This window comes from Phaethon lepturus, unplaced genomic scaffold (genome assembly GCF_000687285.1).
Source record: "Phaethon lepturus isolate BGI_N335 unplaced genomic scaffold, ASM68728v1 scaffold1894, whole genome shotgun sequence".
NCBI lineage: Eukaryota > Metazoa > Chordata > Aves > Phaethontiformes > Phaethontidae > Phaethon > Phaethon lepturus.
This window is the reverse complement of record NW_010533749.1, coordinates 70,741-88,165: the sequence shown is the minus strand read 5'-3', so window position 1 is coordinate 88,165 and position 17,425 is coordinate 70,741. Positions and strand designations below refer to the sequence as shown.

The 17,425-nt window shown below is 37.6% G+C and overlaps 1 protein-coding gene across 1 annotated transcript in view; it reads left to right on the top strand.

Moving 5' to 3' along the window:
* Positions 1–17,425, top strand: part of DENND1A (DENN/MADD domain containing 1A) — a gene marked incomplete at both ends in the record, with an annotated part of 171,623 nt that overhangs the window by 96,018 nt on the left and 58,180 nt on the right. Inside the window, 2 exons of the mRNA XM_010285292.1 lie at positions 7,743–7,843; positions 16,686–16,731. Coding sequence (XP_010283594.1) covers positions 7,743–7,843; positions 16,686–16,731 — 147 coding nt within the window. The remainder of the gene's footprint in view (positions 1–7,742; positions 7,844–16,685; positions 16,732–17,425) is intronic.

The following is a 17,425-nucleotide window of genomic DNA, read 5'->3' as shown; positions in this document are numbered from 1 at the left end:
CATTGACAATCCACATTTTTGCACTTTTTTTGATAACGTGTAGTCTTAATGCTACTTAGGCTCCATCAAGGGTCTGAGAGATGAAAGCTACTGAATACTCTAGAGTATTCTCTTCTAAAAATGACTGAACATCAAAACAAGCACGCAGCTTGATGTAGTTCAAAGTTTTCTGTTATGCATTTCAAGGTTTATCAGTCAATAAGACTGTGATTTTCTTTATAAAAGAAAATGTTAAGTTTTCATTCTGTTTGCTCTGTAAATGGGTATTGATTGCTTTTCTTTATGAATGACGAGTGTAAGATGGTTTAACTAATTTTGCTTTCTAGTGCTATGGACTAAGTACTTGAGCGGTCCTTTCTAAAATACAAGCTACCATTTCCATTTTGTATGGTATTAAGTAATCTCTTACTGTAGGACCATGACCTACTTTGTGCTTGAGATTGAAACTGCTTAATGCAATTGTAAATACTATGGAAGTCTGAAATTATATACATAAAATCATGTAAGAACGGTCTGTCGATACAGGGTAGAAAAATGAAAGCAATTAAGACTTCATACTTACTCTCACAATAACTATTGCAATATCATTTTGAAAGGTAAGTGAAACTCAGAGAGTTAGAATAATCTCTGGGATCTTCTAATACTTATTACATGTTTACAATCAATCCCACACTTGGAAACAAAAGAATTTAAGTATTATTAAGTTTAATAATGTAGAAAACTTGTAAAATCTTAACTTTTATATCTGCCAAGTATTCTATGTCCTCCCTACTAAAATAAGCAAACATACATCCAGGTCTGATAGTTGAATAAAATGAAGAGGAGAAGTGTTTATTTCAGGAACCTAGGGAATGAAAAGAATAGTAAACTCTCAGAGAGGAGGAAAGAAGAGAATGGCTATCCAAAGCATTTCAAAGTTTGTGGGGCTGGTTGGTTGGTTTAATCTCTCCCTTTGTGACAGAGCCTGGGAAGAAGAATTACTTACCTGTCACTTTGCCTTCCTTAATGAGCCATTTCACAAGTAGGGTTGTGTTTTCTTTCCTATCTTTCTGCTATTTCTCTTTCTTTTGCCTCTGTCCAAGATAAAAGCATGTCTGGTTCTTCAGTAGGGAGGGGTATTCATACTGTGTGTTCTTATCTTACAACTTTATATATAAACTGCTCCAAGATTGGAGTGACAGTGTAAGACAGGTTTGAAGCGTTGGGCCAGAGCCAGTGATTCCTTGCCTGCACGCTCTGCTCTGCATGTTCCAGCAGTAGGAACAAGCTGCATTATTTTATTTCAAACTGTGCTCAGCGGAAGCCAAGACCTTGTAACTGGAAACGTACCAAACTGAGAATTCTCAAAGTAAAGTGAGGGTGGCGTGATGGTGAGGGGGATTGGTTTCTTTGTTTTTACTTTTTAGGTTTTTAACAAAAAAGTGGAGGGGACCTATTTGCAGTTAATTTCTTTTAACTCAGAGAGACATGGCACACTTCATACTTAAGGCTTGAATTTAATATCAGGTAAGAGAGAAAATTAAACAGTCCTGGATGGAAAATGTTTTAAGGCAGAATGAATTCTGTGCCATCATACATCATATCAAATTCAAATTTTGTTTTGAAATATCCGTAATATAGTTAAGTTGAATAAGATTTAGAGGTAACTGAACGAGGCTGCGTTTCGTAGCTATTTGATAAACCATATGTACTGAACCTACGGAAGAATTATTGCTGTTTTCTTGGATTTTTTTTCTTTTTTACCTACAAAAGGAAACTCAAATAATTTCTCAAAATGCTAAAGCAATTATTAATGTTAAATTTCTTTACGTATTCTGTGACCTAACTGCTCATGAAAAGCCGGGTACAAACCAAAATGAACTGTGCTTGGCAAAAGATGACCTGCTGGTGGGAGCACGCTGTTGCAAAAATGAAACAAGAGCTTTTCTTGCATCCAGTATCCTCTCTTCCATCCTAACTTGCCCGTGCAGCCCTGCCTCAGCAAGGTATGTTAACTACTTGTGGTAAGGGCAGCAGCACGTTGTCTCTCATTATAAAAAGGTGGCTTACATGAAGCCTGGTGACTCTTAAAAGACTTAAACCTGTGAATTTCTGTGATGTTTCTGTTTGGCTCCATCATACTGAGTTGGATTTCTTTACGTAATTTTTCTGTTATTTTTTGAGTGTTAGTACAAAGCAAAAATGCCATTTTGACATGGATACGCTTTTGTTCCTGGGAATTGAGAGCTTGCCGTGTCGCTTTTTCCATGTCATGGAAGGCTCTGATGCACAGCCTCTTATTCCCTGCCTGGTTTCTGACATGCCTCGGGGCTCTGAGGATAAGGAAACGGTGGTCCTTAGGAAAAGACAACGTATGATTAATAACATTCACCAAATGTCCTTGTGATGCAACATAGCTAAGAGCTTGCACAGTTCTTGTTCTACAGCAGTCTTACACCTACTGTTTTAAACGTACAAGCTCTTCCTTCCCAAGAGCTCTGGTGCTATCCTTGTAACCTTCTGCCAGTACAGGTCTTGATCTTCATACACAGCCTTTGCCACAGCCCTGCTTTCACTGCTTAATTCTTATGAAGCTCAGTCTTAAGCTTCCTACTTTGTTTTTAGCCCTGAGTAATGCAGAAAAAATGATCGTACAAACACTCAGAAGGCGGTCATTTTTTTCGAGTGTCCGTTGCACGTTTGTAGCCACGTACTGCATCTGCAGAACTGTGCAGTGTATATGCGTCGGGAGAGAGAAAGTAAAGCGCGCTGGAAAATGGCCTGTTATAATTCAACATCACTTTATAATTTTTATATGTGTGATAAAATCCCATTGATTTAATTTGCTCAAATAAGGCTTTTAGAGTATTAAATACAAAACTGCAAAAAGTGAGTGAGTGAATCAGTGTCTGTCTTAGCTATCTTTTTACATTCTCCAGCAACAGCTGCAGGAACCTGAGGTAGTGGAACTAATCTTATTTCAAAATGCTGGATTCCTATAGTTTTGACAGTTGGGCATTTCTCAGGCTGCCTTATTATTAAGTGCTTGTTTTCTGTATGGCAGTCACTAATCAGGTGAGGTCTCCAGCAAATATGCTATTTCTTTTTCATGAGCCCTTATCTTGGCAGAGTTGAAGGACAGTACTGGTGCTTACCCATGGCAGTATGTTATTTGAATTCATGCCAGATAGCAAGGTGGGAGTACATCTCAAAAATAAGTGACAGGTTCTGCTCAGATGTCTGCAGTGTTGACCATTATGTCTGTTTAATCTTTTCTTGCTGAGTTTTAAAACCAATGGGAGGAGGGCTTGGAAGGGGCCTCCTTGGATTACTGAGTTCACTCCTCTACAGTGGCAACCATGCTATATAATAATGCCAGGAAATAATCCATTTGATCCTCATAGAAGCAATTTTAAAGTAAGAATTAAATTTCTAAATAGTATTTTTTCCAGACATCTCTTTGATTCGGAGAACAGAAACAGAAAACATAAAGGATTTAAGAATATAGCGGAAAAACTACAGTGGGAAAGCACACCCTTTTTTTCTGCAGCATATTTTGGAACTAGGCTATGCCTTTTGTCTCATCTGTGAGAGGGGACCATCTTCTCCATAATAGAGAAGATGGAATAATATAAAGGTAAGTTGAAATATAATGGGATAGGGATGAATCTTTAATGTTTTGTGAGTGATAAATATAGAATAAATTCAAGATTTTGTAGCTTCTAACTTTTGCTTTAATTAGTGTCCCAACATACTCATATTTCCATCCCATATAGACCATAAAATAATGTTCGCCTGCTAATAAAGAGCTTTCTTATTGAGAAAGACTGAACAGGTACATGTTCAGATACTTGCTGTGCCCTGTCTGCTTCCAAAGATGCTCTTTCGTTAGGACGGTTCAGATCTAGTTTAAATTCTTGTATAGTCTTACTTAGGGTAACGTGTTATCAGCACTGGGATGCTTTTGAGCTTTGTGGACTCTCATGTTATGACACTTGCCCAATCAAGCAGTGCTAAGGTGAGGAGTGACTGCGTAGCTTTCATGGGCGACAGAAGTGAAAATCTAAGGGATATTAAAAGAGGGTCAGACAAGACTGCGCCTCCAGATTTCATCAGTATTTCACAAAAGAGTTAAATGAAATTGTGGAGATGCTGAAGTGGGTGTTAAGATGAACAGGGATGAAACGGTACTATTGTGGAGATGAATGTCAGTAATTCAAGAAATTATCTGCTGTTCAGTATAGTAGACAATTGGTAAAGAATGTAGGCCTAGAGATGGATATAGTAGACAAGACAGAGACCAGGGATTCAAACAGATTTTGTTTGCAGTCCTAGCGAGTGGGACAACTGTACGGAAGTGAGCAACGTTCTGTGTAGAGAAACTTCATTGCTGCACACCAAGCTGCAGCTGCTGAAGTCTGAAGAAAGTAAGATCAAAATAGATTCTGGAAGAAGAAACACAAGAAGAGTTATGAACCTAAAGAATAAGATCCGATTTCAGAAATTTGTATTTGGTGTTGAAAGTTGGGTGTGAGAGCATTTCTGCCTGAAGGAAACTACAGTTCTTTGAGATATATTTCTATGAAAAAACTTGAAACCTGTCGCAATGAGGACTAGAATTAATGAATGCATAAGCAAAGGCTAATGAGGAAGAGTAAATATGACCTTTGCAAAAGAAATTCATGCCTCAAATCTTAAAAATCTTTAAAAATCTAGAACAGATTGAACAATGTGGAATTCTTCAAAACTATTAAAGACATTTTCATGGCATAGGAGAGTTTGATCCTCTTGAGGGTAAACAGCTGTCTAAAAGGTTGAAGGAAGAAGGGTGAGAAAAATTTCCATTTTTCCTAACCCTGGAAGTTGCAAAGCAATCCAACAGCGTTCTATTCTGGAATCTGTTCAATGTCCTCATGAAAAACTATTTTTAAAAAGGGGAGAAAATGTTGTAGCAGTTATTTTGTTGCACAGCATGGGTAAATACAAAATAATGCTTATGTGAGAAAATGCTTCTAACTACGTACGCAATCATGGTCTGAATAACTGAAGTAATTTTATTACCGCTCAGAAAGAGATACTGGAGTTGGTTGTTTTTTTAAAAAAAGAGAGAGAGATTGATCTATGAAAATGCCAGCTCGCTACTCAGTTGAAGGCTTAGAAGCCAAGAAAGTGTTATGAAGGGAGTAGAGAACAAAAAAGAAGGTATAATGCCACTAGATATGTTCATGGCTTGCCCACAGGGAGAATATTGCATGAGTTCTTATCTACTCCAAATAAAAAAATGATAAAGTGAAACTCTGAAAAGTGTGGAGAAGGATAACAAGAACAAGCAAATGTACAAAATAATCTCTCAATTAGGCAAAGCAGAGTAGATGAGAGCTCTTCATTCAGCCTGGTAAAGGTGCTAAGGAGGTAGGGAACTTGATAGAAATATAGAAGATCATGTGTGGCCTGTAGAAGATAAGTAGGAGGTGATTTATTGTCTTAAAATGCTCAAAACTCGGAGCACACATTAAAACTGGGAGGGAACGGGCTTAAAGAGGCAGGGCAGTACTTTGCAGTGTATTTATTTGAATTCATTGTCACATGAAGTATGAGCTTCAAGGTGGTGGGGACTGAGAAAATGTGAAATACCAGTTTTATTGATGAATGTGTTGGTCAGCGGTTTTAGTAGTTTGTGTGGACCACTGTTGGACAGAATACTGGGAGACAAGGGATTTCTGATCTGGGTTAGTAGACCATTTGTTTTCTTAGCTTTTTCTTGATTAGGTGATGGGGTTGATTTGAACTCAGAAACGTTATTAAATAGACAGATTATTAATCTATTTTAGCCACAATAACAGTGTCTCTCAAGTAGGTATGAGGTATAGCTTAAAATTCTGGCTTTTCAACTTGAGGATTTTCTATCTGAATTTTTTTTCATTAAACTCCTGTCAACATACTGGGTCTTGGGTTCTAAATGATTTTTAAAAAAATCTGTCTATTTTGAGCTGTAAATTGCAAAGTGTATTTCGGTTCATCTTTATAGTCACTTCTCTGCTTTTGAAAAACACCTGCTTGCAAAGCTCGTACCTCACCGTAGTTCTTATCTGCACCACACTGCAGAGAAGCACAGTAATTCTCCCCGGAAGTCCCTGTTCCATGGTGCATTCTCATTGCTTATCCAGATCTGTATTGTTCAGAGGCTTAAAAATAGCACATAAAATATGTGCCTGTCTTCCACCTTCTTGCCTAATGACCTGCATTTTAATCAGAAGACCAGGTTCCGTTACTTACAAAAACTGCACTGGAATTACATAAAGGCTTTGGCATTGAACATAAGCCAAACTACAGCCAGATTTGTAGCTGATTTTCCCTGACACGGAGCCTTAAGAGACTCTGTATTAGCTTGTCTAGACCATGTTCTTTACGAGTCGTGGGTTCCCTATGAAGAGGTATATAATTCAGTAGTCTGTCTTAATGGAAATTAATAATGAGGGTCATATTTTTTAATTTTTTTTTAAATGTTACACCACATCTAACTGAATTAGGATTAACGTTGGGATTTGTCTTTGCTTAATTTCATCTCACACAACTTCCGTCCACCAGAAGGACTCAGTCCTTTAGAATTTGTCTTTTCGGTATTCGTAAGCAGCATTCTTCCTCCTTCCTATGTCCAGACAAGCATTATATGCTTGATTTCATCGTATGTTCAAATAACTGGTAGGTTTTTGCTGAGTATTGTTTTCAAAATGTGTCTCTCAAGTGAAACACGTTGTAATACTTGTGCTGGGTATCATTTGAGCTTAAAAGACACTCTAAACTGCAAAACACTGTCAGGGTGGATGTGATTGCCTGTCACCTCTTAGTCTTTTCCTTGTATGTGTCTATTTGTATGAGTGTTCTGATTTATTTATTTATTTTCTATTTTCGTGTGTGTGTTCATCTCCTCTTCTTACGGTATTTTGACTGTAGCTTTTGCTGAGATTTCGTTATTGAGGACTACCACTGTCTCCATTTTAAGATCCGTAATGAATGTGATAAATATCCTGCTTATCTGCTTTTCCAAATTATTAATTATCATTTAAAATAGGATTGCGAGACATAATTTCCTCCAAAGCTCTCTGAGAATTCTTCCCACAGCTTGACTGGCACCTGTGTTTGCTATTTGTGATCTTTTTCATTCAATACCTGCTGACATCAAAACTATTCTGACTGAGTTTTTAAAAATATAACTGAGAAATTCAATGGATCAAATGATTTTGTGAAGGGCAATTAGACAGAAATCCCTTTTAAGTAATAAAAATTTAATCACTGAGTTTCATATGATATACTCTTACGAAACATATGCCACTCATTGTATCTTCCTGAGCTCAAATACTTTTCCAGTTTGTGTTATTTCAGTACAGTTTTATGATATATAACAGATGGTAATTACCAGGATCAGAGGATTTGCCTTTACTATTTTTTAGTTCCTTTTGTGTTTTTATTTCCATGTTTCTGTTGCTTTATAGAACGCTGGGTGTTCTTTTCGGGTTTTGTTCGTTGAATAAATCATGTTCTCAGCTGTTTACAAAGTCAGCCGAATGAGAACCACCATAAACCAGTCATGCTTCATCCACCAATACCTTTTTTTTTTTTTTAACAAGAGCACTGTATATTTTGTAATATAGCATGTTGATATGAAAGCAGAATTGATTCTCTACTTTTTTTCTTCTAACTTTACCTTTTTAAGCTTGGTTTTTGTCTTATTTATGATCCTGTTTTAATATGTGTTTTTGCAGTTAACTGCCTGCATTCATGGGTCTGCAGCTATGCTCTACCCGATGTTCTGGCAGCATGTTTACATTCCTGTTCTGCCCCCACATCTATTGGACTACTGTTGGTAAGGCTATATATATATGTGTGTGTGTATGTATCTGTGTTATATATATGTATATATATCACTTAGATTCACAACAGTTTTCACATTCCTGTATAGTAAGTCTTAAGTCCTCTTATGATGCAACTGTTACTCTAAAAATATATAGGCATATTAAGGAAGCAACCAACCTAGTAAGTAAAAAAAAAATGTTTTCATGGCAAGATAAAATTGTCTATCAGTATGTTGAAATACTCTGATATGAGTGGTTACTAAGGAATGTTACAACTTTGATATCATATAATTAAAGTCTGTTTTCAGCATATCTGTCTTAAATGTTAAAATCTGAATTAAGACTCCAATAGTGGAGGATACAGTGGAGAAGATACTCTCATTTTTCAGTTTCCCAGAACTTCTACTGGGGGTGGGGGAAAGGTATTCACTTTCCTGCGGCGATCTTTTATTATCAGTGTGTGTTTAGAACATTATATTTACCTTTATTTAGGGGAATGAATATAAACCTTTCAAAAACTTACTCATTATCATGATATGACAAATTTTGGCATAGCCCATGAGCAACCTCATATAATGTCAAAGGGATGGAATTAGTAAGGCCAAAGCTTGGCTGGAGCTAAACTGCAGGATGTAACTGAAGGGTAACGAGGCTTCTACCAGCTTGGCAGAAAAGGGAAAGCACAAGGGAAACGTGGACCTGCTGCTGCATGGTCACATAGTGAAGTGATGAAGGACACAGAAGAGGCCGAGGGGCTCAATGCCTTTGTCTTTTCTGGCAAGGTCTACTGGCTGGCCGTCTGGGTCTCCCGGCGTAGCAGTGACGTTTGTGGGAGTGTGGTGCTTAATGCACTTCTGGGAATGGTTTGAAAGCACAGAAACAGCCTCCCTGTGCCCCCTCGCATTTTTAAAAGCCCTTCCTGGAAAAAGCCCAAACTTGTGTGGTGTCGTATGACACAGTAAGTTTTTTTTTTTTTAAGTGTGGCTTTTAGTGTGGAGGTTTGCTGGTGGTTTTTTTTAAGAGTGATAGTGTTCTGTGTGATGTTTTCTCTGCATTTAAACAAGAGTAAGGAACCGGCCGGGATCACTATCAGAACTGAAACATGCAGATTTAAAGGAAGCTTGTTCCTCTGCAGATGATTTAAATGCTAAGTATGTGCGTATGTCGAGGATACATGGAACGGAATCTAAAAACTATTATCTCCTGTAGAAATGAACCTTCAATTTACTCGCTGCACAGGAAGGGCAGGTTCTACTCATTTGCACTGCCAGCAGGTGCCCTTTCTCTGCATAATGGGCTTCGCATGTGTAATTAACACATGAAGGCTGCTGCTGCCAGCTTTTTCTTCAGGTACATGCTGCTCGGAGTTTTCACGACAGCGATGTGGACCACAAGAGGCTTTTGCGCTGGGTTTGAAGATTAGGTATTCATCGACTTTCTGACAAAGACATGTTAAAAGGGCCTAAGTCCAGATCCCGCAGTTGGGAGCAGAGGTGTGCAAAAAGCAAACGCTTGGGCGGCGTACCCAAGGAAATAAAGACACAAGTCATTGAGCTCTACTGAATGAATTCTTTCATGGTGTAACACCCTGGCCGTATAACGAATAAGCCAGCTAGTGTGTGAAAAATATGATTTTAAAATGTGTAATTATTAGGCAGATTGTAATGGCGTGCTTACAAATACAAGAACTGATTACTTTAGACAGAGATGAGCTTTAATTGGAGAGGTAGCTACACATACTGTAATTGTTTGAGTAAGTCAATCTAGCAACAATTAAAATGCCATAAATATATTTCTCAAAATAGAGTCCATCTATTTTGTAACTATGTGAACTTAGATATGTCAGTTTTGCTTAGGAGGACTGAGAAATCAGCTCTGTGCTCTCTGCTTTATTGGTGTCTGCTGCTTAAGGGAAATGACCTGAGATTATTTAAAATAAAAAGTTTAATTTAATTTTAATTCTTGGTTGTTTATTTCTTTCTCAAATGTTGCATTAGAATTTTGAAGAGCTGAAATGGAAACAAAATCTAAAGTAATGAGAATTCTCCAGTTCTTACGAATACAAAATATCATGTTCATTCAGTTGACTGTGTCCATTTATTGACTGTGCTGTATGGTGCTTTTGAATCTTCTGCTATTTTGAAAAATCACAGAAGGGTATATAACTGTATGACTCGTGATCTTTAAAAGTTTTTGAAAAACGTGTATTCCACCTGTAATTTTTTTGCTTTTAAACAGTGGAAACGTTTCATAGAAAGGGAATTTCAAGGTCCGACTGATAGACTGACAGCTCCAGTTAGATTTGTGGTATTTCCTGGGGAGGGAAGGGGGACATAACAACTATCAGCTGAGTTGTTGCTCAGTTTTGAGAGCGCCCTTTAGCTGTAGAGAGAAGCGTGCGTTCCTGCCTGAGGCAGGAAAAGGTGGGTAATCGGGTATTGCTACAAGTGAATGGCAACTGTACCACAAACATGCTCAGTATGAATGTGTTTCACTGACGTTAAAGCTCAGTTTTTTTCTATAGCATTTTGCCCTTTATTGGCACTTTACACCAAGTACTTTCAAAACACTGTGGTTTCTCATTTTTTTTTCAGTTTGCTCTGCTCTAATTTTTTTAACTTACAATGCAGAAGGGGGGTAATTTTCTTCCCATTTCCCTGTTGAAAAGATTTTTTAAAACTCAATATTTATGTTCCTCTGCATTCCTCATTCCTCATAGCTAACCACAGAATTGAAAATGCCAAAAGCCTATACCTTCAAAATGTTTGTTCTCCATACACTTGCTCTTTGTACTAAGGATGCTGAGCCAATAATATTGGTGTAGTACCATGTACATGTATCTGGGATCACTTCAGTCATCTGATCCCTCTCATTTAGATTAGTTGAGGCGGGGAGAGAGAAAGCAAGGGGAATAGTGCTATCCTTTATTTTAGTTTTTAATTAGGTGCCGTTCTTTGATATATTTTCAGCCCAGGGAAAAATTTTGGGTGGAGGAGACTAGAAATTGGTGGGAAACCTATCATTAGATTTCACACCTTAATGCACAATTGCTTGTTCCTTTGAATACAGAGCAACAGAGGAAAGATATGAAGCAGTGCTGGTTGGTTTTTTGGTTGTTTTGTTTGTTTGTTTTTAAAAAGTACATGCCAGCAGGTGCCAAAAGTACTGGTTAATGAGATCCTGCCACCAAGCATCAGTAGCCAAGCACATACAACTACTTAACCGTGGCCAGATCTTGTCCATCTATTTTGTTGTTGGGAATTTAAACATTTCTTGATGTGAAAGAAACAGTCTTATTAATTTTCCTCACTACTTCCAGTTTGTTTTTCATGTGGCATAAAAACACTCCCACTGTGTCTGTTTTCTTCCTTTTTGCTCTCAGTGTTTGTGTTTAGAATTAGCCTGTAAGAAAAGCCTGACTTTGACCTGGTAACACAGCTTAGTATGTTCTCCAAGTCCCAGAGCACCGTCACTCGGGTTAGTCTGTGGGCTTTTACCAGAAGCAACAGTATATTTTCTAGGGTGATTAAAACAGTCTTTTATATTAGATAGACTGCTTAGCAGCTGACATTAATATATTCTGAGAGCCACCTTCTTCGAGAACCCTGGCACAGCTGCAGAACAAACATTTCTATTGGTGCAGTTTTCCCTTTCTCCAGGAGTTTTTTTAACTCCCTTTCTTGTGTTTTCTGAATCTGCATATAGTTCAATATGTTCCGTTAAGTAGGTGGAGGGGGTAGCTGGAGGGCGAGCACTCCCGCTGCTCAGGAAACAATGATTCCTTCCTCATGAGCCTCTTGGTAGGCATTTGGATTTAGCCTGGAACATCTGTGTACCGCTAAAAGCTCTTGTTGTCGCTCTTCTGGTTTCTTAGCTGTATGTTTTCCACATCATTCCAATTTATGCAGTCAAGTTTCTAATTTGCATCAATTACCCCAATAAATTTTGGATTGAATTCTGTTGCATTTCAGTGAGTAAGCTGAAGAGAAATCAGGAGACTACCTTAGAGAGTGAAGTACTACTGGTGTGGGGGAGCAACACCTTAAGTAAGTGTTTGTATATCAAGACATGAACTTAGGACGTGTGGGCTAATCAATTTTCCTGCAGCAATGAAGCAAAATGGTGCAAATCCCGGTGTAGATGTAAACTATGAGCCTTACGTTACTTTTTCTGGTGAATTGCAGTATTTTTTAAGGGTGGTATTTTTTACTTTTTTTTTTTTCACTTAAGAGGAAATGTCCCTCTATTTCACCTGCTTCTCTTCCAATTAGTAGTTGCCCACCTCTTGGGAGCATAATTAAGAGGTCTCTAGTTAGCATAAGGAAACGAATTAAAGAAATTGTAAAAATGCAACTGTAATAAATGGGCAATATATAGCCATTAAGTCCACAATATCCATATTCATGCTTATGCATTGCTACTTTAATGATTTGATATTTACCTGTGTAACTCATTTGATTATAAATAATGCTGGTTGCATGGGGAACCAGTGTAGCACAGCAGGAGTAATAACCTTTCTCTTCGTTCCAAAAGACTTAGGCAGGCATTTTATTTAAGCAGTAAATACGCGTAGCAGAAATTGATACTTCTCAATTTTGCACTTAATGGATATTGGCTGCCATCAAACAACTTTGAGTAATTAGTGGTTGTGGTTGTAAGAACCCCCAGGACTGCTGAAGTGTCAAGCGGTAGGTAAAGACTGGTCTGAAGGGCAGTCTTTAATCTGCCATGGGTCCCAGAAGGAATAAACGTTGTGCAGTGTTTCTCCTGTTTATACAAGCAATGTGTCTTACTGAAGTTCACTTGAAAGTCTTGGAAATACACATCTAACCTGATAAAATATTAAAACCTGCTTGAGCGTTTCATGTCTCAGGACCTGCATAGCAGTTAGGAAGAACTATTATAGTGTGGTCTGAACGGGGAAGAGGAGGCACACAGCAATGTTCCCTTGTACAGGATGGTAGCTGGGTATTCAAGTAATGGCATATGTTTAACTCATGATAAAGAAAAATGGTGATAAAAGCAATATATGAAGCTTGACAGGAACCTTCAACATTTACTTTTAGGTGTGTTTCCTTTTCAGTCAGATTGATGAGCGATGACAGAAGAATATAATCTCTCTGGTAGATTTTATTTGAAATATTTATGCTTTTAACCAGAATTACATTTTTTTGAGGTTATTTACGATGTTTGCTTAGTTAAACTTTTGGGAGTATAAGGAGCTATCATCGTGAATTATCCTTAAAATATCTTTGCTTTTGCTTTGCTGTCCAGGTGTCATTGAACAGTAATGTCAGTTCTGACAAACAAAATGAATTTGGATAAAATAGGCATTCAGATAATTTGATTTTTGTTACCCATGGAGAAAACACTTTAAGGTCCACATTTGGGTGATGAACAGTAATAGTTATTTTAAAGCAGTTTTGAATAAACAAATTTCACACAAATACACCTTCAAAAACAAGTGCTTCATGGATGCATCGCAGTTCTGCTTTTCTCCACATCTGTCACCTTTCACACAAACTAAAACCTGCCTTTGTTTCCCTTGATTCTCTGCTGGGATGCTTGTAGATGCCTCCTATTTGTCACTCCTCTCCGGTGTCTTCCAGTCATTACAGGCCATGGCTTTTGTGGTTAAAACTGAGTTAATTTCTTTTCATATATTCCCATAATTTGGGAAATTCTTCATTAGTCTTCAGATCTAATCCATTTCTAAATGGTGTGTGTTTCTTCTGCTTCATGTCTGAAATGTGGCCTTTCTCACTGACCAGGGTGGCTCCAGGTGTCTTTGCCCAAGCTCTGACCATTCAGTGTTTGCCCTCTGACTTCTGTAAGCCACAGAATTGCTTATACATGTTGAGAAAGCTCTTACAGGAATTATTTTCATATGATTTTGTCAACCTTCCTCATTTACCTTCTATTTTCCCCATCTTCTCTTCTGCATGCTCTTCGTCTTCCAGAGCCCTTTGCAGCATGTCCCTTGTCTGCTTGTCATTCTCTGCACCAGTGCCATGTCCCAGTGCCCCGTGATCCAGTTTTTCACCCGTGTGTTACATGTTTCTCAAATATCCAATGCCGCCTTTGGTGCTCTACCTCGTTCCCTAGTGGAAATCTCTGCAACTATTCTTAAAGTGAACGCAAGTACTTGCAAAACTAGCACATTATACTTTAACAAATTAGGGCTTCAAAGTTTCCTTTTGTCATATCAACTGGCAAAACCTGAGCTTTTTTTTCTATCAGTGGGTATGCTAAAACCACTCTCTGTAGTTCTATAGCATTAAATTGTTCCTCCTGCTTTCCCCAGTCTGTCCGAGTGTATGCACTGTACAGCCCATTAGGCACCTGACTGGAGTCCTTGAACGTTTAGTAATACAAGTTTAAAGAAGTAACAGCTTTCAAAACACTGCTAAAAGTCAGGTTACCGTAGCCTTTGTCCCATCCCTGTAATGGTTTTATATGCTCTATTGCCTTTACATGTAATGTCTCTCACTAGAAAATGGAAAAGATGATTCATTGCATCCAAAGCTGACCCATATATCTTGAGCCCTATCTTTCCTGTAACTCCTTAAAATCTTAACTGGGGGTGCCTGGTTTTAAGGGTGTAGACTTTCTTATTATTCTTTTGTTGATAAACTGGAGGATTGAAAGATGGATTTGATACAGTTAAGTAGATTTTACAGGTTCAAATTTTCCTTTGCTTGGTGACAGACTCTACTTTTGGACACGTTAATAAACGGCTGGTTTTCTGGAATACTGCAGTCTTCCTGCTTCCTTTCATTATGTTAGCCAAGGTTCCACTAGATGAGACATTTGCAGTCTTAAGACTTCCTGCCGAGGTTCAGACTTTGTATTTTTGAGATTGAAGCTGTCGTGTTCATGAAACTACTTAATTAGAAACACATTCATTTCAGTGCATACTGGAGGAGTCTTGAGCAGCATAGCCAGGCACACAGGGAAGTTGAGCATTTGTGCAGCTGGCAGCTAAACCAATGGTTTATACTTTGAATATAAAATTACGGGGTATTTTCTTGCTCCTGGAATGTGGCCATTGGAAATGAAGAGATGTGGGTGAAAGAGAGAGTGTTTGTCACAAATAAAAGATGCAAAATGACAAATAAAAATACTCCTCAGTTGAGCAGCAATCCATATGTAATAAGTGTGTATCATGTTGTATGGTAAAAATTTCTATCCAAGAACTTGGGTGTATGTTCTGGTTCTCATCTGTGGAATTCCCAAGGAAGCAGATCCTTCAGGATTTGTACCAAGTTAGGTTCCGATGTAACAGTCCCTCTGGGCTATCTGTCATAGGGTGCTGTATTGGGTGAGGCTTGGGCAGGGGCACCCCTGCCAGCCTAGGCAGCTCAGTAAGTTGTAATGTAATGTGATACACGGCACTTCTGTGTTCTACAAATAACTTGTAAGGGTTTTTTGAAGTTATATATGGTTAATGTCTTCAAAAAAGAAAAAGGTATTTCCATGTAGTATGTCTAATACAGAGGCTGTTTCCATCTCTTGGTACAGCATTCAAAAGAGTAGCAGTTTTAGGGGGTATGTTAATAAATGTTATACATATTAATATGCATATCAGTAAATATATATATATTAAAGTATTTCTCATGAAAATGGGAAGCAGAGTGATTTTTGCTGGTCTGGTGTCTTGCGGTAGTTTTTTCAGCACTGTACTTCTCTTACTGAGCAGTAGGCACCAGTTTATAAAAGCAATATGGAAGATATTTTAATCCAAGGCAGTACAGTGACATTTCTCTCTTTTTTTTTTTTTCCCCCATCTGAAATTGAAAATGAGCTCTTTGAGCTTCTGTATCCAAAATGAAATGAGTCTCTATTTTAAAAGTTGTGTCTGTCTGTGTGCTTCCCGTTTAACAGGCAGTATATGCCATATTTGCAATTAGCAGCTTTGGCAACCTCTTTGATGTGTTCTAATAAGCAGTGCAAATATAAGCTTTCCCCAATTAGTTGAGTGGGAGTCCTGTAATAAGCTTAATATTAGAAATACTGTATACACAAAGATTCAACTTTCATTCAGTATTCTTCTTGTGTTATATAGTCCACATTGGTGTTTGCTAACATCATAGAAGAGAAGATGGAAAAGATCAATCTTTCTCTTAAACGTTAGCATTCTGTTTGATAACAGAAGTATCAGACCTGTCTCTGAGTCCTTCTGTGTCTGAGGCTACAGATTTGGCCTAAGAGCCTCTTGGTGTATTTAAGTTTTGTGTTCTGAAGGGAATAATTGTATCAGCGTATCCCTGCAACTCTGGAGTTTATCAGAATCTTCAAAAGTAATTTTTGTTTCTCTTTTATAAATGTACACGTTAAGTTTTATACTTAGAAATAAATTATTTAAAATATGCCTGGACCCATCTTCAAAAGGTTTAAAACTTGTAGTACCGGGTCATATCTATATGTTAAATTAGCCACTTAATACTATAACAGGATCAGTTTTTCTAAAGAATACTCTTAGAAAAAGTCTGGGCATTTTTTTCAAAACTGTAATAACACTGTTTGTTTGTTTTTTTGTTTGTTTTTTAAAACCCAGAATTACAGAGATGTTTAATAGCTGTCCTTACGTACCCGTCTTAACTGAGTCACTTAGAAATTCTGGTGTCAAGAAAAATAAAAGTCTTACAGTAGTGAGAGGATATTGCATAATAAAAAAAGTCTTTCAAATATGGAATAAAATTTTGTTTACATGTGGTTTGTCTCTGTGTATATTATTTTTTTAAGCAAAATCTAATCCAGTATCCCAGTGTTTTCCTGTGGCTAATTTTATAAGTCATACGTGTTAATCCAGTGTTACGAGAATGTAAAGCTGGGTCTTTTTCTTCTTTGCAGTGCCCCAATGCCCTACCTCATTGGAATACATTTAAGTTTGATGGAGGTAAGTCTTTCTCACCATTTCTGAAACTAAATATAGTTGTATGATTTAGAGCCAAATTCTGCAAGCAATTATACATTCATTCACGTGCTTAAAAATGAAATAATTCTGTTAATTTGGGAGTGCTGAGAGAATTGAAGCTAAGCATACATGATAATATTAAATCTTAAAGGAGTCTCATTTGATACCTTCTACTCTCGGGGCATACTTTCTGTTCGCAGCTCAGCAGTCAGGGACGAGCTCACGTTGTGTTCCCCTCTCCATCCTGTTGCTTCATTTAATCAGTTTACTGCTGGTTTAACTCTGTATTCACAAAGGCAGAGTCGATGTTAAACCAAAATGTTGACAGTTACAGTTCTCTTTTAGGCTTTTGCAGACAGATTGTAATTTTTTTAATGTTCAAAAGATCTGAAAAGAAGGAACTTGCTGTTAATGTTAACACAAAGCTGGCAGAAAACCAGCCCTCACAGAAAGCTTCACATATAAACAATTTGGAGTAATTCATGTGACTTCTAAAAAACTCTAAAAGTGGAAATAGCCCATTTGCTTTTGCTTCCAGTACTGGTTAAACAGTTATGACTTTCCTCAAAAGTATCTGGAGGACAACATAAGCTATTAATTTAGATCCCTATGAAAATCCTAGTCCTTATTAATTGTGCCCCTTTACGCAGGAAGCTGAACAACGTGTGTATGCGCC